At 39.3% G+C, this 23,458-nt stretch overlaps 1 protein-coding gene across 4 annotated transcripts in view; it reads left to right on the top strand.

Annotated features, from left to right (window-relative positions):
• psda (pleckstrin and Sec7 domain containing a) overlaps nucleotides 1-23,348 on the top strand; it is a 30,918-nt gene extending 7,570 nt beyond the window's left edge. For 2 of the 4 annotated variants that reach the window (XM_057342371.1, XM_057342370.1), the window contains exons 3-17: nucleotides 78-183; nucleotides 2,014-2,536; nucleotides 2,681-3,133; nucleotides 7,754-7,939; nucleotides 8,564-8,644; nucleotides 8,765-8,877; nucleotides 8,987-9,045; nucleotides 9,813-9,902; nucleotides 15,173-15,216; nucleotides 16,411-16,598; nucleotides 19,136-19,206; nucleotides 19,302-19,459; nucleotides 19,985-20,129; nucleotides 21,168-21,311; nucleotides 21,531-23,348. In XM_057342371.1, coding sequence (XP_057198354.1) covers nucleotides 78-183; nucleotides 2,014-2,536; nucleotides 2,681-3,133; nucleotides 7,754-7,939; nucleotides 8,564-8,644; nucleotides 8,765-8,877; nucleotides 8,987-9,045; nucleotides 9,813-9,902; nucleotides 15,173-15,216; nucleotides 16,411-16,598; nucleotides 19,136-19,206; nucleotides 19,302-19,459; nucleotides 19,985-20,129; nucleotides 21,168-21,311; nucleotides 21,531-21,782 — 2,613 coding nt within the window. In that variant the 3' untranslated portion in view covers nucleotides 21,783-23,348. The other 2 variants (XM_057342373.1, XM_057342374.1) reach the window with 2 other exon arrangements.
• Nucleotides 23,349-23,458: the final 110 nt, after the last annotated feature.

Below are 23,458 nucleotides of genomic sequence, written 5' to 3'. Positions count from 1 at the left end.
GATGCTCTGTTTTATACCATTCATATATTCATCTGTAAATATTTTTACATATATTACTGTTCAACATTGGGTTGTAGTCTGCAGGAGGATCGTTTTCACCGCGGCCTTCTCTGCACTCTCAGAAGATCGCTCGTGCTAAATGGGAGTTCTTGTTTGGGACCCACTCTGAGAATGAAACAAAAGGTATGAATTTTTCCTAGAAATACCCACCCAAGACTCTGAAATGTTGCTTTCTTTTTTACTTGCCACTTCTTGTAAACAGCTTGTTTGCCTCGCAATAAATGTGTAATCCAATTACGGAATAAGCCTCACCCTCCAATGCATGACATTTGGATTTGCTACTCACTGTTAAACTTGACTCTTTGTTCTTTCTCAAGTACCATTTTTCAGAAAACACTTTTTAGACGGATATATTTTTTGCTGTGGTCAATAACTCAAAAGTGTGGTCTATCAATACCAGGTGGTATTTTGTACAAATGTAGAATTAATTCTGTATAATTTCAATTAAAGATAAATTGCACTTTGTTACTTTCGACTCCGTCAGTTGGGACAAAAGTAACATAACAATAAAAGCTAGACTTTTTGTGTTATTCTTGTTTTTCTTAAATATACCTGACTATAACCTTTTTAATATGTTACTGCAAAATATTTTGTTTGTTATCTTTGCCAAAAAATATGAAATAACATTTTCATTTCAGTTTTATCAAACTAAGTTCAGTCAGTGAAATCTAGCGGCAAGGTTGCGATTTGCAACCGCGCACTTCACCCCTCCCTTTCGAAACACTACAAAGGCTAACAGAACATGGCGAATTATGTAATGGGACCCGCGGTGTATGTAGATAGAAATAGCTCATTCTAAGGTAATAAAAACATAACGCTTCAGTGTGTAAGCTCTTTACACACCTCTGAAGGTATAGCTATGTATATTATATTGCATTTCTATCAGTAGATCATCCCCAAAATTACACACTGGACCTTTAAAAGTAACCCAACAGTAAAAATGGTTTAAATGGTTAAGAATATACTTGATTGTCAGTTTCAATCCATTGTTTAAAACATTTTAACAGTATGAACAATATGTAAATGAAATTAACTTAGCATGATATGGTTTAATAATAACATTAGCAGTGGGAACTAGTGTTAACAAGTGTTACTTTCATCCCGACAGGAACTCCTGACATTTGAATTTGAATTACTTTTATATTTAAGACTCTGACAAGGCAAACTTCACTATGTGTTACAGCACTAAATAAATTGTAGATTGATCATTGTTATGACACATGAAACGAGAAACACAACTTGTATTTGGAAAAAAAAACACTGGTTCAGTAATTTACTTTCTGTGCTCAAAAACTGCTTTCCGGACCTAACTGCAGGGAACAATGACGAAATGACATGATATTCGGCTGCTCTGTCAAGGGTTATGTGCTGAACATGCTATCATAGCCTGGAATGGAAATGTAGTCAGGGCTCTGAGAAAATCGCATTGTAACATTTGTCCCGGTTCTCCCCTACCTTTCTTGACATTACCTCTCTTGAGTGTAATTGCATTTTAATGGTGTTATGGCACTGGTGTGCTTTTTAGTTGGGGTGTTATTTTGTGGCTGTTCAGCCTGTTTGAGCTGTAATTCGATGAGTTCTGAGGTCACAGTGTTCCTTACTGTGGGCGTTTTTCTATTTAGTAGTGGGTATTTTCTATAATGTTCTATGTTCTTCAAGTGTTTTCTGTGATGCGTTTCATTGATGTAAAAGGCAGGGGAGAGTGTGTGTGTGTTGTTATTCACATTTGCATTCATGCATTGGGCGGATGATTTAATCTAAGGCAACTTTGCATTTTATCATTACATGCATTGCCTTCAAACTGTGTGTATCTAACAGCTCTGCCAGTTGAGCTAAAGCAACTCACATTACCTTGTGTTTGAATTCATCTTGCTACAAATCCAGTTACATACCAATTAATATTTACTAAAACTATAAATTTGCCAGCATGAACATAGATCCATTCTGTTCCAGGTTCCTTTTCCAGTGGCTGCTCCAGTGAGTCTCCTACACCCATTCCACCCTCATCTACACCCCTGTGTCCCATATCAGCACACTCAAGACATTGTCAATCAACCGCCTCCCCAAAATCCTCCAGGCATGATGTAAAACATATACAAGTGGAAGTGATCAACCACCTCCCTGCAGCTGGCTCCTCCTCTAAGACCTGCATCATCAGACGTTCTGTCAAATATTCAGAGACAGATATAGATGCAGTTCCCATGCGCTCTTACAGGGAAACAGACCTGGATGAGGTGATGCTGGCAGAACAGGAGGAGGTGGACTCGGCTTTCGGGAGTATCCGCAGCGTACTGGGCACCTCGGGCACAAGCAGCGCCAGCCCTCTGGATGAAGTGCTGTGCCCACTTACAGATGGTGAAGAGGAGCTGCAGGATGAGGAGGTAGTGAGCTGGGCCAGTGTGAGGATGCAGGGCGACAAAAAGAGGCAAAATGCATCACCTGAGGGGGGTGAGGTGTTTAGCAGATTATTGAGAGGGTGAGTGTGCCAACAGTTTGGTATAATGAACATGTGAATTAACACACATACCGAATGCAAATAATGGCTGGGCAAAGTTTCGAATTGGTCACACATTTTTAAGACTTGGTTGTAAATTGAATCATTCTTATGTTACCGTTATAGCCCCTCAGAGAGCCAACCAGACAGTCACACGACTTTAAAGTCTCCCATCCCAGTGGACAGCCCCCGCAGAACCTCATCAGATGGCTTGGACTCCTTCAGCAGGCACTTTGAGAGTATCGTGGAGTCGCATCGTGCCAAGGGTACCTCCTATAGCAGCCTGGATAGCGAAGACATCACCCCAAGTGGACCACTGATCTTCACTTTTGACTTTCCAACTCTCACCCCTGAGATCCAGAGCCAGATCTGTGAAATTGCAAAGCAGATCATTGAACTGAGCTTTGCCCCTCTTGCTCGTTCCGAATCCCCCATTGTATCCAATACCATAGAACCTGCAGCTTCTCAGAGCCTGGCAGAAGAGGGCCGGAGAGGTGTGCTTGAAGAAGAGAAGTCCTTCAGTGGATCCTGCTCTGATAAAAACCCCAAGCCTGATTCTGACACAGATGCTGCCATAAGGTTAGTTGCATTGTGAAGATATTGTCCATTATTGTATATATTTATTGTTGTAAATATCTCATCCTTGCATGTCAACACTTTGAAGATAAAGACAAATATGTCAGTTATACATATTAGAGAAGAAACAGCTGGCAGACACACCCAAACACATATTCATATTCGTGTGCTGTTAGTATACTTCTTTAAAACTAAACATAAACTACTTTTAGCCTACTTTTTATGTAATTCTCAGAATTACACTTAAGTATACAGACAGAAAAGTCTATATTTGGTCTGGCTTTTGTTTTACATACCGTCTAAAAAAGTTACATGTTCAAAACATGTTCAAGCTTATATAGCAACTTTAAATATGATGTTAAGTTACAAAACTACAGTGTACTGAAAGTATGAGTGCACATCATTTGCTCATTTGGACTTATTTAAGTTACTAGTTGTTCACTTCAATTTGCTTAAATAAGCTTTTCATTTTTAAATAGGGTTACCAGTGGAGGGCAGTGCTGAGCTATCTATGTATTTCTGTTTATAAGGCACAGGATTGCCAGCATGATTGATTTTCTGGATGGTCAGTTTTATCTTTGAGATGTCTCTCTTAAATGTAATTGTGTTTTTTCCAAAAGAGTTTCTGTCTTGTAACATGTAGGGCTTCTATCCTAAGCTTAAATCTCATCCTGACTATTTCATAAGCAACTTTCAAACTTAAGTTCTCCTTGGGAATGTTTTCATGAGGCGATTCCGGGGCTGTGACTAAACCACAATCCCGGGGGTCAGTTCTTGGATAATCTGTTTGTACTACTTCCTGTCTGCTGTGAAAATACATTGAAAAGCAGGCTGTAATCCTTAACCTCTGTCTTCTTCAGACACAAAGAAAGTATAGTACATACAAGATATTTTGCTAAAACTGCTTAAGATGACATTTTTATGTGCTATTAGGCGTTTTGATGTCTCATAGTGCAATACAGACTATTGTTTGGATGTTTTATCTGCTTTCGTGTGGTTATTAAGAGTTCCTGAAAGCTGACACTGTCTGCTTTGATACCTGGCTCATCCACTGCATTCTTTTCCCGCCATGGGGCCAGATAGATCTGGAGCTCATCCAGAAACCCTTGGTCTCCATGGTGAGAGCAGATTAACATGTTAAATAGAGAGAGTAGGAAACAACTATACGGCTTCTGTTTCCATTATCTTACTGTATAAATGAAACAAACAATGAATCAAACTTTATTCTAACACGTGAAAGGATACTTATTATATCTGACCTCATTTATTTGGCTTGTAGCTTCTAGAGTATGCTGCTCTCTCAAGGTCATGGGGTAGATCCCAGGAAACATACAGCGGAAACGCATAGCTTATACTTAAGTGTATTGTCCATAAGTTTAACTAAAAGCGTCATTGTAACATGTACAATTGTACATCATATTTTATGAATGAGACAGAGCACATATTTAGCACCATGTTTAAAAGAATGATTGACCAGACTAATGGGAGGAACAAAGTTACAAGGCAAGACAAAGAAAGGAAGAGAGGGCTGGAAAGGGGAGTAAACTGTTGTGTTGCTGAGAGGAAATACACACCATATCCACCAGTGAAAAATAGCTCAACTGACCAGAGCAGAGAAACACACACGCATACACAGCCATAAACACAAGCAGGCAGACAGAAGTAGACAGCAGCTGGTGGAGAAAAAAAGAAAAGAAAGATAGAAAGAAAAGATGAAAGAGAAAGGGTAGATGAATAGTGTCCAAAATTCCAACTGTGCTTCGGGAACAAAAAGCTATTGTAAATGTTTGGATTAGGATAAAAGAATCAACTACAGTGACGTAACAACTACAGGACTTTTATCAACAGCCTTTCAGAAGCAGAGGGACAGATTTCTTCTGAAAAGCTGTGGGTTAGTTTTGGACAACGGGAACTTCAGAAGAAGGTGGAAAAATGTGGAATGCTGGATTCTGCACTTACATACAATCTCATCTCATGACATTATGTGAAGTGTGAAGGGGCGGGGCTAATGGCTCATAATGTGCTCTGCTGGGGAGGTGGAGCTTTGGAGGATAATTACATGTATGCCCCGTACCCTGCCATATACCGGTGAGTTCAAAAGTATATTGGATTTATGTTTAATGCATTTGGCAGACACTTTAATCCAAAGCGATTTACAGTGTATTCAAGCTATACATTATTTAGTATGTTTGTTTCCTGGGAATCTAATCTTCCAATCAAGATAAAGGAAATAGATTCATCTTAAAGGTCTGGGGCCTCATTTACAATGACTTGAGTTGTTTCCATACTAAAACATTGCGTATGGACAAAGCTATAAATGTGCGTACGCACAAAAAAACTCACGCCAGACATGAAGTTGGCATGGAGGAACGTACATTCTCACGTTAATTTCACTTAGTACATCCGACCGTGAGCGTGAAAGCTGGCGTATACGCAAAGCTTTTGTGCATACGCGGCGTTGATACATGAGGAGTATGAAATTTAGTGGCATCTAGCTGTGAGGTTGTGAATTGCAACCAATGGCTCACTCCACCCCTCCCTTTCGAAGCACTACTGTGGCTGCACCGAGCTAAGATTTCAGCATGTTTTGTTGTATTTCACGGTTTACATAAAAAACAATATGGTCTCATCAAATACCAAATTGTTTATTTTATTTACATATTTTTGTTAGGCAGAAGCTATTTGCACTAAATGTAAATAGCAATTGATGCTATTTACACTAAGTGAAAATAGCGACAGATGCTATTTACACTAAGTTTAAAGAGTAAGTTCTGTTTACACTAAGTGAAAATAGCAACATTTCTTAGCGATATGCTATTTACACTAACCAAAAATAGCTGTAGGGCCTATTTTCTTTGGATTAAGTAGAAATAGTAGTTAAATGCTTTTTACTTATAAATAGTGGCAGATAACGTTACTATTTGCACCTCATTATTGTTGTGCATTCAATATTATGCAATAATAACAGACAGTAAATCATTATATTTATAAAAATTATTAAAATGATGGCAATTTATTGAGATATTAAAGCCCTATACCTACCCCTAACCTTACCCTAAACCTAAAGTTTATGAATAAAAATGAATTTTAAGTCTTAAATCAATTTTATTGAAAACAAATGCCTTTATGATCTGTAAAATAATAAAAAAGGTTAAAGAAGGTTCTCAGCGGGATTAGAATCCTGGTCTCCCATGCTTCACTATATAGACTTTACACTTTATGCCACTCAAGTGACTGTTTGAGTTGGTGTCAATCTTACATTTTCTCTATTCCAATCACATATTGGTGGGTGGAGCTAGTGTAAATAGTCTCTGCCAACAAGGTGGGCTATTTGTACTCGGTGTAAATAGACACTACGTTTTTATTACCAATCAACAGTGAAGCCATCGAATACCAATGCAAGGCCTGTTTCACATGTTTTTCACCCAACATTGGAATGTGCTAGCTAGAGCCTCGGCACAGGTGATGTGAACTTTTACACATAAGCCTTTGTGAGTTTAGCTCACTGAGGATAGTAAGTGGGTGTGTCCTCGTGACTGTGTTGTTTACTAAGAATCAATTATTCACACAAAGGGAAAAAAACTTTTCATCGAACGTTTAACCTAGAGGCATTCCAGCTCTATCAATTTAGCATAAATGCCTGTCTTGCATGTTTCTCACATGCCCGTTCCAAACAAGTTAAAACCTGGGTGTTACTAAATGTGTGTCGTGACATTCAAATGATTGGTTTGCATAGTTTTAAGGTATCAGACACAGGTGTCTAAAAATTCAACAATGAAGGTGTGTCTGTTAGTCAATCTGTATCTTTGTAGACGCTCTTTCCGTATCCTAGAAGCCATGGCGGAAAAGTTCTCTATTTTTTTCTTCCTGGTTTTCCTCCATGGATCTATCCGTCTATTGTTTGAAGAATAAACAGTGTGAGCACATTCCCACTTTTTCAAGTCTCCTCCCCTGCTGTGTGTGTGAACTATCCAGTTGGAGGAAGTTAGAAATGGAGACTTTCGGAACGAACCAAAGGAAAAAAACAGTGAGGGGTGATCTGTGACTAAAGCTGTTCGGTTCTCTTACATTCAACACATCTGACTCTGGAATGCAGTGGTTTAAAGGAAGAACTGGCTCCCAGAGGTAGAGTAGCTGCTTTTGAGAATGTTTTTGAGAAGTGCTTTATGTTTATCTGTACACATGAAGTATGACAAGTTATGTATTTGCTTTGGCTTGTTTGAATTTGTCTCTATAAGAGGGGCAGAGGTGTGAGTTACTGCATTCACATTAGTTATGTCAAGGTTTAGTTATTAAAAAAGGTGTTGTTGTTGTTGTGTCTTTCAGTAAATGGTGGAGTATGATGATCTAATCATGTACTAGGAAAAGGGTCTGTATCATTAGATCAGACAGAGTATATTTACAGTACAGCACACAAATTTACTGGAACCTCATAGATTGACTGGTTTGTCAAACACTCGGCATTCATACCTGGTATAATGTTCTTTATTCATGTGGTTGTGTGTAGTGTTCTGAACCTAATCCTAAAGGTTGGCCCGGCCTACTCTTTGAGGTTGGGGGTCCAATATCCAAAACAATTATTACTTGTCATGCTGGTTTCACAGTGTCACTTTCTGGTTCCAGAGAAAGGCCATCGCGGTCGGTGTCCGAGTCGGGTCCAGGGGTGGCTGAAAGGTTGGCTGTGGGCAGCACTGAAACTCTGACTAATGGCAACAAAGCAGACCTCCAGGCTGCCAAACGACTGGCCAAACGCTTGTACAATCTCGATGGATTCAGGAAGTCAGACGTGGCACGACACCTGAGCAAGAAGTGAGCATTATTGTAATCTTTAGTAAATATTTTGAATCTCTTCATTTCTTACGCGTTGCTTGTCAAGCGACATTGTTTCAGAGGATAGCAAATACTGCTGATTTTAGTTCAGGACAGGCAAAATAAAAGAAATATTTATATCGTACTGCGGTCCAATATACATAAGTCCAATATACAGTACATAAGCATAATGGTAAAATACCAAATACTTCGATTTTTTATTTCTTTTATTCTTTATTTTTGTATTTGCTCATGTTGTTCATGCTCATGATGATTTACTTGTGTACTAGAAAAATATAAATTGCTGCTGTCTTTCTGAAACCTCGTATCTCCCTTATTTTTTGCTGTAAGTCATTATTATTAGTCACACTTTATTTGTCACTGGGTTTTGCAAATATCTTACCAATAAACACAGTATTTAATCATTTTGAAAAGTACAGTGTTTTTTCCATTTCCTGAAAAAAAAACAGTAAATTTGGACATAAGAGGTATTGGAAGGACAGCGATGAAATATAACATACAGTACTGTAGAAGCATTTTCACTAGTGGTCTCAGACTTCTGGATCTCGCTGCATGATAACAAATCCTTCTATTTCTAATGCATTTGTTCTTAATTGGCCTTAGCAATGATTTCAGTCATATGGTGGCAGAAGAATATCTGAGTCACTTTAACTTCACAGGGATGACAGTGGATCAGGCTCTGAGGTGAGAGATAGCTTTGGCAATTCAAACATGTTTAGTTAAGTCAATATTTGGCATTAATTCTCACTGTGCTCCAGGCTATAATATTTCTATCTATTTTCTGCTGTCTGTATTATCCTTCAGAGTGTTTTTGAGAGAATTTGCCCTAATGGGTGAAACACAGGAGAGGGAGAGAGTACTTTCACATTTCTCTAGAAGATACCTCCAGTGCAACACAAACACGATACTGAATGAAGGTAAACTGTGTGAGCAATGTGTCGATCTGATGTGTATTACACTAAAAGTAACACTAGGGCTTGCTCTTGCTCTGTGTACTAACTGGAGCTCTGCACCTCTGCGTTTCAGACAGCGTTCACACTTTGACTTGTGCCTTGATGCTGCTCAACACTGATCTGCATGGTCATGTGAGTGTGGGAAATGTGCACCTTGCATATTGTGCATCTAATGTATTATGAAGAAGCTAATAAGGAGAAAATAACCATGTCTTCAGTAATATACGCAGTGTTGGGTGTAACTAGTTACTAAGTAATTAGTTACTGTAATGTAATTACTTTTCCCTTGAAAAAGTAAAGTAAGGGATTACTCTTATTTGTTCTGTAATTTAATTAGTTACTTTTGATGTAATTAAACTAAATACTTTGTGTAATATGTGTGTGTAATAGTGGAATTGACATCAAAATTCATAGTCTAACTTTAAAATCCGTGCTTTAATGTATAATTCTCACATTTGTAATACTTTGGTCAGTTAATAATACTACTTTATGTAGTTTTATATTATTTATTTGAATGAATTAAAAGAGCCGTTTCTTGCCTATCCTTGAATCACTTAACTAATCAAGGTTGATGTAGGATATAGAAAGTAATTAGTAATAAGTAACTAAATACTTTTTGGAGAGAGTAATTTGTACAGTAATCTAATTACACTATTGAATATGTAATTAGTAACTAGTAATGAATTACTTTTTGAGAGTAACTTACCCAACACTGAATATACGGTATACCCGGTTGTGCAATAGGAGAAAACTGTTTTTTGCACAGCATCTTAACACTTGTACTGCCCGCTGCAGTTGGCACCGAATGTGTTGTTAAGTGTACAGGGACTGTGAAATAGGTCAGTGCATCAGCTGACCTGTGATATTTTTCTTTGTTTATGCTGTCTTCTTTTGTTCAGAACATAGGGAAGAGGATGTCCTGTACGCAGTTCATTAGTAACCTGGAGGGACTAAATGATGGCCAAAACTTCCCTAAAGAACATCTCAAGGTTTGTGTCTGCAAACACTCAATTCATCTATTTATATATGTTATATATGTAGGACAGACTTTATTGGCTGTTTTGTAGATATTTATAGAGAGATGCCCTACCAGAGTCCAAAATTAATACTTACTAAGCGCCAAATATGAGTTAAAGGGGCTTTTGGTTATTTGACATGTCAACTTTATTAGGAACTGTAACATAATACATCAAGTCAAATAAACAATAGACTCTTGGTGATGTAAGTGATGCAAGCAATTCAAATCAAAGTGACTAAAGAAAACATCTGTTGCACGTCTTAATAAAATACGAATGAGTTAACCTCAGCTTACCTCAGTTAAAGATTTTTTTTGTGTGTGTCCATTCAGTGACACATGTTGTAGCCTACATCAAGACACCAAAAATGAAAGTGAACACATCACAATATGTCTTTACATTTTGTACCATGTGTCATGGAGACTTGCTCATCCCGTACATTTATATTTATGCATTTGCCAGACATTTTTATACAAAAGGACTTTCACTGCATTTAAAATATACATTAGTTTGTGTGTTTCCTGCTCGTGTCCAACAAGCCTTACTAGTTACATGAACTCTAGATACTGTGAATGTCACATGCAGCAAGGTGAACATTGCCTCTGTGCCATGTTGCTCTGAATGCACGCTGTGTCTGATATTGATTTATTGTCAGTGTGATGTTCACCACCACCTCCAGCACAATCCAATGAACATCAGTAATTTAGGATTTCCATAGCAGCTGATGTGAATGAACTGTGCTCAGTGTGCTCAAGCTTTGTCTATTTTAGTCCCTTCACTTGGATTACAGGGCACACTGCACAAGAATAATAGCCACATGATGACAGCACCTGAACCACTCAGCTGATGTGTGCTTTAAAATCACAGAGAGCCTTTCAGCCGTTCGGTCCTCCCACTCTGCCTCCATCACTCTCTCTCCTCTGGCCACCTCTCTCTGTGTCTCTCATCCCTCCACCGCCTTCTCATTCCGTGCCTCGCTCTTCCACCCCCCTCTCGCACACACTCTCTCTCTCTATCCATTTAACTATCTACCATCTTGCTCTTTGTCTCACCCTATAATCTTTCCAAACGTACTCTCCTGAACTGTACTTAGCACTGTCTGTCTAGGTTACTTCCACATCTATATAATCGTCTCTATCGCTGACTTTGCTCATATATTCTGTCTTTATTTTCTCTTTTTCTCCGTTTTGTTCTGTCAGCCTGTTTCTTTCCTCCTACCACACTGTGAGGGTGTGAGGGCCGAGTAAAGTCTGCTTAACTATAGGCTCGGAGTGTAAAGCATTAAGATGCTCGCATATTCCTTCCCATAATTCTGTTCCTTGGCCCTGTTTTTTGTCTCGTTCTCGCTTTCCTGCCAAAACAAGGTTGTGGGGTTAAATTAGCACATAAAGAGATGGTGCCTGCGACCCAACAGGTTAGGCGCTCTGTGCCCGTGTGGTTCAAGACTGTTAAGAGCTGTGAGAAACCTGTGTGAAGTCTGTCTTCATGCCAGCAACAACAGGGTGGCGGGGCGGACACATGAGAATATGGCTGCCACAAAGCTTTCTGCTAAAATGAGTGTTTTGTCATGGTATTATCATAAATGTGTTACAAATTGCTCATTCTCCTCCCCCCTCTCTTTCTTTCTCTCTCTCTCTTGTTCCATGTCATTCAATTTGAATATTATAAAAACAGCATAATTCCAGGTTATCTGGTTTAGATTAAAGGGATAGTCATCATTTACTCGCCCTCTTGTTATTTCAAGCCTGTATGACTTTCTTTCTTCTGTAGAACACAAAAGAAGATATTTTGAAGAATGTCACAAACAGTCATGTTGTTTTTTATAATACGCCATGTGAGAGGCTTTGCTGTAGTGTGAATGTCACAGTTTTGCTCGACATGCTTCATGATGAAACAAATGCAAGTGAATGGGTACCGTCGCTGTTTGGTTACCAACATTCTTTAAAATATTTTATTTTGTGTTCCTCAGAAGAAAGACATAATCATACAGGTAAATGATGACAGAATTTTCATTTTTGAGTGAACTATCCCAACCATATTTAATCTGGAAGATATTCTTTCACATAGGCCTACCTGTAGTTTTTTGCAATAGTTTGCAACACATTATGTCTTTGTTTCATAATTTAGCATGTTTATAATCAGTTTTAACCAAACCTCTGTATTACCTTCCATTACATTATCTATGATGTATAATATTCGTCATTACTATGCAAACATGAGTGTAGCTCATTTTCATACTGTGTTGGTCTCGTCCAGTCCAGTCCTTTTCGGTTTATGCTTTATTGTAGCATATCCCAGGTGCCTGTGAAATCTGAACTACTGGCTCATCTGTGTGCTTTGATGGACAGATGGGGCCCTCTTATGCTCTGATATGAGCTGTTAAAACTCACTGGGATGAAGGCTGGCTGCCTGGTGACAGGGGCCAAATAAAAACAGGTCATGTTTGAATAAAACTAGACTCGGACTTCTATGGGATCTGGCCCAGTGTCCCAGAGCTGTCTGTGTGAGAGAGATGGAATAGTCTGCAGTCCAAGTTGCCGGAATCAAATTCACCCTAAACAAACATGAGGTTAATGCAGAGGGATATGATTTACATGATTGGGTTTTTAGGTCAGATGTTCATATAGAAATGGAAGAGAAATGAATTGAATAAAAACACTGCTTTTACATTTTACATAATTGAAACCATAAATTCAACAGATCATGAGGGTTAATACAGATTTTACTGAATGCTACTATAGACGATTTCAAAGCAACAACATGAACAAACGTTTCTACTTAACCATCCTTCCGGTACACATTTGCAAATAATAGAGTAAATGATAACAAGCAAAAGAAACCGAGAAGAACCATTTCTTGGCTAAACTCGCATCTCCAATATTTTGAATTTAGACTGCGATACAAAGCTCCACCGTTAGATGGCAATGTCCCATACAATTTCTTTAAATGCGACAAAGATAAAGGACGCATTCAACAAATTGTTTATTTAGCCTAATAAAATTAACATACAAATAATTTCAACAAATCGTTTTTTAATACATTTCTTATACATTAAAATAAGCCAAAAAATGAATAGTAACATAAATAAAATAAAATATAAATAGTAATATTATTAGACACTAGCCAGACTGATAAACAAACACAGACCGGAAGTTACCTGCAGTCCCGGCGGCATGTCCGATGAAATGGTCTATACTCATTTATTATAAATAAAATCTTAAAGGGTTAGTTCACCCAAAAATGAAAATTATTCATTTAGCCACTGCAAACCTATGGCTTTATTTCTTCTTCAAAAAACAAAAGAAGATATTTTTAAGAGTGTTAGTATCCATACAACTGCAGTCCCGACACGCACGTCCGGTGAAACAGACACAAAACCACTCAAAATATCTTCTTTTGTGTTTCACAAAAGAAAGAGTCATAAACAGATTTTAAACAACATGATGGTGAATAAATGATGACTTTTGACAAAACTATCAGGCTAATAGCTGAAGTTCAAAGAAACTCTGTGTGCCGGAAATGAGAGTGTGGCTGTAACGTGTGAGGATTTGCACGTACACGAACCACGACAACTGATTGACATTCACAGGGGGTGGGGGAATTGGGATCAAGTAGCGCGATTTGTTAGTCACGCTGGGAGACGAGTACAGCAATTGAGGAGGAGAGGGTGAGGGAGCGCGAGAGAGACTGGGAGGGAGATCAGGCGATTCAGGAGATTGTGAATGCAAGAGAAGAGGGAGGGTGAGCACTCCTCCTTCACAGGAGCCTGTTCTCACCACACAGCATTTTATATCTGCATCACAGAGGAGGCACAAGACTGTGAGGAAAAGAAGAAAGCCTAGAACGAGAAGTAGGTCGCCAAACCTGCTATTGTTCCTCTGGTGTTTTGCAGGATAGAAGGAGGTCCAACGCAAAGGGTGAAGCCGCACACGGAGGGGTGAAAGAATCTGACAATTGTGAGATGCAGGCACCAAGAGGAAGATAAAAGAGAATTGTGGATAACTTCCAGTACGTTCAACGCTCTGGAGAAAGAGAGAGAAACAGCACAAAGCAACAGGATTATCTCGTTTCTTTGTTAATATTTTGCACTTTTACATCTATTTTGCTGTCCCAGAGGGGGACATGCGGTGACGTCACAATCGGTGGATTTGTTTGGATCCCAGTTTGAGAGTGGGCGGAAGTCCGACCCTCCCAGGCTGTTCCTTGCATGAGCGCATGTGTGTTTATTTCATGCGTTTGCTTCGATCATGTTCATACTTCTCCATCTGTCTCCGTCCCCGGATCTTCTTGCGCCGTCTCTGCCCTCGCGAGCCATCTGCCCCGCACCTGTGAGCGTGTCAGCACGCGTTGGTGAGCGCGTGTAGGTGTGTCTTAAACTCAAGCATGCATACGAGGAAACTACTGGATGTATACGAGGAAACTACTGGATGTTGGCAGCAGATCCTCTTTCTTCATCACCTGTGGTCTCTCACTCGAAGCAGAAAGTTTGATGCATAATGGCGCGGGTGGATTCGCAATGTTTTTACATGCATAATGAATAGAAAAAGATCCATAATGCAAGAGTTGGGGTTACCACGGAATGCCTGATGCCTTTGTGACACTTTTCAGGATCTCCCAAAGAGCGCTGCCAAAGATTTTAGATCTGGCACTGTGTCAGTTCTCTTTAATTCACCCGCTGACTTGAGTCTGCATTTACCTGTGGCACTTCTCATGATCTTCAGTCACTACTCCTATTGGCCTCTACGTGACTCAAAGTGCATTGTTTATAGCTGTCTATTGTTTTGTTTGTGTAATCATGATTGGAGTAAACAGCATTCACTCGGTCGGCCGTCTGCGCTCGCGTTCCTTGTGCTCGGTGCGATGTGGACGAGACTTCAGCGTGATGGACCCTTTCCGCTACACCAAAGCCCCTCGCTCGCGTTCCCTAAAGCCTCTGGCCTTTCCCGATCTGCTTGGCAAAGTGCAGGACGGACAAAATCATCCACAAACTCGTAAGAAAAAAGAAAAGGTAACGTTTGCTGGAAACTTTACGAGGATCCGATAATGTGGGAAGGGGTCATTTTTTCCATGAGGTTTGGGATACTAGAAAATACTAAAGGAAAACAACTGCAACTGCAAAAACCTGTTTCTGTTTCATGGTTATTGTTAACTTTCAATTGCTATTTTTAGGGACATCAGTGGGATGTTTTAGCACACACACATTTGTGGTTTATGCTGGGTTTTTTTCTTCTTTTTTTTAACAGGCTCTCTACAACTCTATCAAAAACGAGAAGCTGCAGTGGACAATGTAAGTCTGATGTGTTTTTCAATTAATCAGAATCAAAACAATGTACATAAAAATATTAGATGACATGCCTGTTTGTACAATAATTTCATCAGTAAGATTTTTTTTGTTTATGAACCGACCAAATTCTTACGATGTCCTAAGCCCTTACATTAGACTCTAGCTTCCCAGATTTTATTGCCATGGTTACTGTGAGTTTCCTCTCCATAATTACAGGTTGAAATCTTTGACTGGCTAATGCACAGACTTAAACATAGCCTTATTCATGTTCTCTCTCTCACACATTAACTCTTCCATATGCCGTGTTTGCTCCTGGAGGCGTTTCTGCTGTAGTTTTGATCATGTATAAAATAATCATAAACGGAATGAGTGAGATCTTCGACCGACCCAGCTCTCTCTGATTCACATCATTGCACTTTTCATTTATTTAGCATTGTGTGATTCTCAGCTTAAGACCATCATTCACTGTATGAATCAATGCACGTCACACAGTTTATCTCTCTCTCTCTCTCTCTCTCTCTCTCTCTCTCTCTCTGTTCCTGGTGGTGCTTCATCTTCTCTGCTGGCTCTCTTGGTTACCAGTGTGGAGGCCAGCAGTTACTAAGCAACAGATGAGAGCATTATCATGTGAAGGCAAAGGCTATGTGCTGTACTCGGCAGTAGTTAGAGAGAAGTGTTTAGCGGTCCAGGCCTCTGGGGTTCTCAGGGGTGTCTGACTGCACAGCTGCCAGTCAGCTGGATATGTGTGCAGTACATTGACAAAAGTGCCAAGCGCTGTCTTTTTTAATAAATCCAGTTTATGTATGTAAGGCCTGTTCTTGAGAATGGTATAGGAGGGTATTTTTAGTGTATTTAATTTAAATACGCCCTGTACGTCATCATATTTACTGAATAAGCCACAGGTTTTTGTTTAGTCGGTTGTTTAGTAAATTCACCCCTGAGTCACCAAACAGTCCTGTTGTTCATCTTATCAAGTTGTGATGCTAAAAACTACAGCAAAACTGGCAAAGCCTGAAAAGCAGGGATTGTACAGTATGTACCATGCTTAATTCATACCTGAATGTCGAGATTTTATAAAGGTGCTCTTACTCAATGTGGGGGTTTACCATGGGAAGAGAGTTCAGAGAGGGATTTTCTCGTGTGTCTGTCAAATACTTTGTGGTTAAATGCGAAATAATGGGCTTATGTGATTGACAGTGATGAGGAGGAACTGCGGAAGTCTTTCTCAGAGCTGGACGGCAGGAAAGACTCCACGTCTCACACCATGAAGCGCGTCAGCAGTGGAGGAAACCCTCTCGTCAGTGTGGCGCAGCAGTCCAGCGCTCAGGTCTACAAGAACGGCTTTCTTGTACGGAAGGTTCACGCAGATCCTGATGGGAAGAAAAGTATGCCATCTCTCTGTTATTCCCTGCTGCGACACTATGTCCTTGGGCATTTTTATTTAGTACAGCACTATAATAAATTATTGTAGTTTAGAAAATGAGAAGTGAGTCCACTTCCATATCCTATTATTGAAACCACTTTTACTTATGAGGATAAAGGGATAGGTCACCCAAACATGATAAGTCAGTCATGAATTACTCGCTCTCTATAGTGGTTCCAAATCTGTCCCTTTAAAGGCATAGTTCTGTCATCATTTATTCACCCTCATGTCTTTAAAAACCTGTGCATGACTCTTTCTTTTGTGGAACAGAAAATAAGATATTTTGAGAAATGTCCATACAATGGAAGTCAATGGATTTTGTTACCAAAGTTATTCAAAATATCTTTTGTATTCTGCAGAAGAAAGTCATACAGGTTTGAAATGACATGAAGGTGAGTAAATGATGAAATAATTTTATTTTGGGGGTAAATTATGCCTTTAAGAGTTCTTTGTGGTACATTAGGAACTACTTATTAAGCAAATCTAGCGGGCATAACCAGGTCCTGTTTAAGAAAATGGTATCGGATCGGTACATGGATTCAAGTACTCGCCAATACCGATACCAGAATTTTACGTAAAAACCAAAACGTTGAATGTGTGAAGAACCCCGAACCTTATAACCTTATACCAACATAAAAACCCTATATAGCCAAAAAAGGTTCTTAAAGGACTCATAAAATGAACACTTTCAACAAGTTGGTATGATTTATTAGCGTCTTCATGGAATGTCTGTAACATATTTTGCTTAAAAACACTCAATGGCTGTGTAAACAAAACCCTTTTTGCCTCGTCAAAAACAGCTTTGCTCACAGCAACCTGTTTTGGTGCATGTCTCTTTAAATGATAATGAGTTACAGCGCACCCCCCCCCCCCTTCCGTCCGGTGAGTCAACACAACACAACACAACACAACACAACACACCACACGTGTAGTACTGCCATGGCAATGGTTTAGCTAAATTTTTTAATTTAATAAGTTTCCTGAACTCCTCTGCAGTTAGTTTAGTTTTAAACGTCTCAAATCATTCGTCCGGAGACTAAAAAATCTGTCACAGCAAACAGCGCTCACGTTGTACGTGTATGCTTGCCTAAAATCCACAGATTGCGCACCTGCAGATCTCAGCGGAATTACGTGGATTTTAGCGCTTGTAGTTGACGCAATAACGTTACACACACAACGTGAGAGCATAACTAGTATGCTGAGACAGATTTTTCAGCCTAAGGACGAATGATTTGAGACATTTAAAATGAAATTCACCGTAGTGTGTTCGCCCCTGTTCATTAGCAAAACAAACAGCTTGCCGCAGCTGAACATATTAACGCACATAATGTATTAACATACATACAGCTAAACTCCAAGTGCCCATTTGCCAAATAACATATATATATAGAGTAAGTTTAACACTGGCTTTGAATGTTCTATTTAGCCCGTGACTGACTTAGCTCCCTTCGCTATCATATGCTAATGTTATCCTCCTCTATATACGGTACATGTACGTCAATTCAGACTGTTGATAAATATTACTTACTCGGCAGCTTTGTCTCGTTCAGTTGGTCTCGATCCCTCTTGAGGAACAACTTTGAAGCTAATCCTGCTTGCACTGTCCCAGGTTAATAAAGCACTCCGGCTTGAAGTGATTTGCGCAAACAAGCAGGTTTTTACTTATGGTTTCTGAGGGATTTCCACTAAAAATTAAATAAATCCACTCCTGTCTCTTCCGAGGTTAGGACTCTGTGCAGCGACTACATTGCATGTTGTCCACAAACTTTAGCGATGGTGTCACGTACACCGCTGCCGCATGTGAAAACAACAATGGCGGCAGCGCCGTGGGTGGAATTGTGTAGATTACGAGCCTGCGTCTACGTCACATCAGGAGCGAAATCTGAACGGCTCGATTTCTCACATGCTTGCAGAGAAAGGCTTACCAAAACAAAGTTACTTGGATCTTGTTTTTCACGTTTTCTGGGTTGCTAGATTCACCGGGGACCCGATTGTAGCACTTAAACAGAAAAAATGTGACTTTCATACAATGGGTCCTTTAACGCTGCAAATGGGAAATCACTTTTTTTCGCTGCTCAGAATGCAAACACAGGAAGTTGTGCTGTGTGGTCACAAGCAACCACCGTTTAGAGCAACGAAGAAGAAATTAAAATGTGCTAGCAGTATGTCTGCTGTTCGGCAGTATTTCAGAGTGGACCAACCAGCCTTAAGAAAAATAAATATTACTGTCAGATAATAAAAATACTCTAGTTTACTTTGTGTATTTGTTCATGTTTTATTAAGGGATAAGTCTGAAGCACACCATGAAATGATTCTATCAATTCATACAGAGCTAGTAATATATACAGCTGTAAACAGATACACACCCAGGTATCGGATCAGTACTCGATATCGGGAAGGGAAAAACGTATCGGAACATCTCAATTTTGAACCCTTTATTTTAAAGAGTGTATCTGTTTGTAAAACTATTTTAAGTGTAATTGTATATCATTTATTCAGCTCCACGAGGCAAAAGAGGCTGGAAGACATTCTATGCTATTCTAAAAGGGCTGATCCTCTACCTGCAAAAGGTACATTGAGTTTCCCATCAGTACATCAGCGAACAAATCTTTTTGAAGCGTCTATTAATTGAAGACTTGTTTTTCACTGTGTTTGTTTTTTTCAGGATGATTATCGTCCAGATAAGCAGCTGTCTGACGAGGACTTAAAGAACGCAGTATCTATCCATCATTCTTTAGCCATGCGGGCAGCAGACTACAGCAAGAGGCCTAATGTGTTTTACCTTCGCACCGCTGACTGGAGAGTCTTTCTCTTTCAGGCCTCGTGAGTCTCATTACTCATGATGTGTGCTATGAGTTGTAATGTTGCATCTTTTACTAAGCCTAAATTCTTTTATGCAATATTATTAATTTAAAGATGTTTGCATTGAATTCCCACTTTTACTTTTATTTACACATCATCATTTTTCAGAACGTTGATAGGAAAATATAGTTGACATGTTAAATTTATCTAGACTCATGGACATATGCGCACACGTGCACACACACGCCCACCAGAGTGCACCTGCAGATTGTTGATTACATGCAGGGCTGGTAAGACCCCTGTCGAAGTGTTCTCATCTAAGATGAATGACTCGACATGCATCACCCAAGAGAACTGATCTTTCTCAGCTATTCTGTCTGTCCCAGATACTAGCACTCTCTCTCCACACTCCCCCATCTGTTTCACTGCATCTCTCAGTTTTCAAACTGTTTAAGTTGCATTAGACATAGAGTATGGTTACTTTGAGCTAAAAAAAAATTATATTTGTATTTGATATTTAGACATTTTCTGCCCTCTTAACCCCAGTAACGCGGAGCAAATGCAGTCTTGGATCACACGTATCAACACAGTGGCGACAATGTTCTCCGCTCCTCCTTTCCCTGCAGCCATTGGCTCCCAGAAAAAGTTTAGCCGCCCTCTTCTGCCAGGCTCAAGCACCAAGCTCTTACAGGTACCCAACACTTTTTGTCTCTTTACCTTAGATTTATAATACAGAGACAATTGCAGTACTTGTTGTTTTTTCATATTAAATCAGGGTTTTTCCTGCATAGAGAAATTGGAGGCGGCCGCCTTTGTCAAATGTCGTGCCGCCTCAGGCTCTAGCCTAAATTATGTTGCGAGTCTTCACAAGAAATGCTGCGTGCATTTAACGCTGTCATTTGTAACTGCAGTTGCGACATTACGCCACAGTGGAGGCGCTGTTTCGTTATCAGCACACTGAGGCGCTAAAAAGAGTTGCAGAACAAGAGCCAGCCTGTGTTTCACGGCGGTTTGTTTTGCATCCAAGTACGTTTAATTTCTTGATATGTATTAAATTAACATGACGTACATCATTGTAATGTCTTTAGCTGTGCAGTTGGATCGTTGAATCAGCGTATACTGTACACAGCGAGTTCGCCAGTATGAACGCACATTGCGTTCAGAACGACTCACACACGAATGACTCATTTGAACCGATTGATTTAAACTATTGAACTTTTCAGTCACTAGCGAATATAAGAGATCATTGAATCATTTAAAGTGAACCACAGAGAATGAAAGATGTGAATGAGCTTTGCTCATTTTGAAAGACTGGTTAATTCAGTTGGCTATTGTGGGCTGAAAAGTTAATTGAAATGATAAAAAAGCTTTATTTGATTAAAAAAAATTCTGTTTGGTTGAATAAAAGTAATGTTTTATACAACTTAATAATTGTCATTTTTATCTCATTTTATTAGAACTTTTAATATGTCAAACTCAAAGTCACTTTGGTTAAGCCACTTAAAGGTACGGTAGGCCTTCGTGTGTGTGTACAAGATCAGGATGGCATCACCTCCGCCTCATTTTGAGCCAGGAAAACCCCAATAAATGTGGGTTTAAACTTGGCCTATTTAAAAGAACTCCACTGGAAATATGCAAACATTTAATGGTTACAGCTGCTTCGTTTAAAGAGAAAGAAATCTCGTCGTTAGTGTCAACGCTTGGGAACATGTGCCGTTTGTCTTGTCAGGAGGAGCAGCTTAAATCTCACGAGACACGTTTTCGATCCGTTTCCGCTGAGCTGCAGGAACTGCGCTCGTCACACCAGGACCGCAAGATTAAAAGCAGAGACCAAGAAGAGCACAAGCAAAGAGAAGAGTATCTGGATTTTGAGGTAAAACATCACATTGTACTCTTCCCTAATGATTTTATTTCCGAGTCCATTTTAAAGATGAGACCTGGCAGAGCATTGCATTAGCAGTAAAGCTTATTGGTTTTCTCATGGAACACACATACTCATAAAATGTTTAGCTTGAATGCAGTTGATTTAAATAAAAGCGCATACATTTAAATGCATTGACCCAATTAACTCGTATCCATTTTATTTTTACAGAAAACACGCTATGGAACGTACGCCATGCTGCTGAGGGCTAAGATTCGCACCGGGGAAACAGACTTGGCGGCATTCGAGTCCCGTTTGTTTGAAGACAGTGGGCTACAGAGGGCCCATTCCAGCCCCACGTTACCCCAGGACAACAGCCATGCCAGCAGCACCAAAGAGTCCAGCAGGAGTAGCAGCAGTAAGAGAGTCAAGCGCTCGGACACAGGTCAGAGACACAGCTACAGACAGGCTGTCAAACAGTGAGGACTGAGTCGTGCACAATGGGCCGATGTGTCCCATCAGGTCTTATTCATCTCGATCCAGGGGCTGAATAGAGTGTTACCAGGATGCCTGGAGTTACACTTGATGGCTCTTCTTAAGGCATCGTGAATTGTAACGGTTGGGGTTAGTAGACCACAGTGACGAGCTTTCGCCTTCATGACCGCTATCTTTGGGTATCGGTGAGGTTTGCTTTTCTGGTCAGTAACTGAAGGGCCAGATCAGTCAATGGTGGCATAAGGAGCACCAGCCTCACATTATGTTACTGTTGGTCTTTGCAACATGTTAAATTTATCACTGGGTATTTCGCTTGTTACATGTTGGTTTAAATCATTTTTTTTAACAAGCTGAAGTGCAGAACAACAGAATCAGTTGCTGTGTTGCTGGAAGAGAGAACCAAACGAGAAGTACATTTTTATAGAACGTAAACACATATTGTTCATATATATCTAAGCATTGTAGATTTTGCTTTTTAGACTATCATTTCATTATGTGAGGTCGATCAAGTCAAGAAGCTTTAAAAGCGTATGGAAGTTTTGCCTGTATAGTCCTTTAAAAGTTCTTAACGCACGTCTCAAAGCATGCCTAAGATGTTTGAAGACAATCAGCTTGTCTTTTGGTACAAATTACTACGAATATAAATGTGTTTTATTTTCTTTATGCCACGTCGTCATTTCAACATGATAAAATGACCAGCAATGTGAAACGGTTATTTAAAAGCCATCATAAAAATGATCCCACCATATAATTTGGTGCAATGTCTGAGAATTTTGTATGTAAATATGTTGGGCTTGAGGATGATGCAAAATCTGTCAAAAGTAAACCCTTGGAACTTGGCTATTCCATTGTATTCTCAGGCACTCATTTTCAAATTTTATTCATACGCATTCCACCACCAGAGGGGGCAGTAAATCACATACTGTATACAGTAATACCTCGATTGCATTGAGACCTGTTTCAAGAACAAGCGTCATTGGACAGAAATAATTCTGTTTACAAACTGATGGTCACAGATTGTGTTAAAATGTGAATAATTGTTTTATAAAAATGTAAACTCTTATCATCCTATTGATATCAGAAACATGAAGAATCCAAGAAATTGTAAGACTTTGTAATTGTAAAACACATTAATGCAAATTCAGGTCATGAATATCTGTTAGCACCGCCAAAATATATATTAAGTTCAGACAAGCGCAGTGAATTAGCATGTTGATTTTAACATTCGATTTAACTGGGACCCAAATTCCATCAATGGCACGTCAATAGTGTTATGGCTAAATAATAAGTGTATTTAATAAAAAGAGTTATTTATATATTTTGAACATTTATAATCTGTCTTGAGTATTGACTTGGTTTGTGTGTGTGTGTGTGTATATATATATATATATATATATATATATACAGGATCTGTACAGGTTTTAATAGGGTACACTCAACCACTCAAAGTAGTTTGGTGTCACCCAGATATTTTGCTGTACTTCTAACTTATTTCTAGTTTTTGTTTGTGTGTTATAGATTTTTTCTGTATAAACTGTGAATATTATGTTAGAACTGCTCAAAGAAACAATGCTATAATGTTTGTTTTGCAGGCACAGGCAAAATAAATCAGTTTTGAAATGATAACTGTTGTTGTTTATAACCATACAATGTTGTGTTTCATT

Source organism: Triplophysa rosa, linkage group LG9, assembly GCF_024868665.1.
Source record: "Triplophysa rosa linkage group LG9, Trosa_1v2, whole genome shotgun sequence".
Taxonomy (NCBI): domain Eukaryota; kingdom Metazoa; phylum Chordata; class Actinopteri; order Cypriniformes; family Nemacheilidae; genus Triplophysa; species Triplophysa rosa.
The sequence above is the reverse complement of the archived record's forward strand: the minus strand, read 5'-3'. Positions and strand labels throughout refer to the sequence as shown.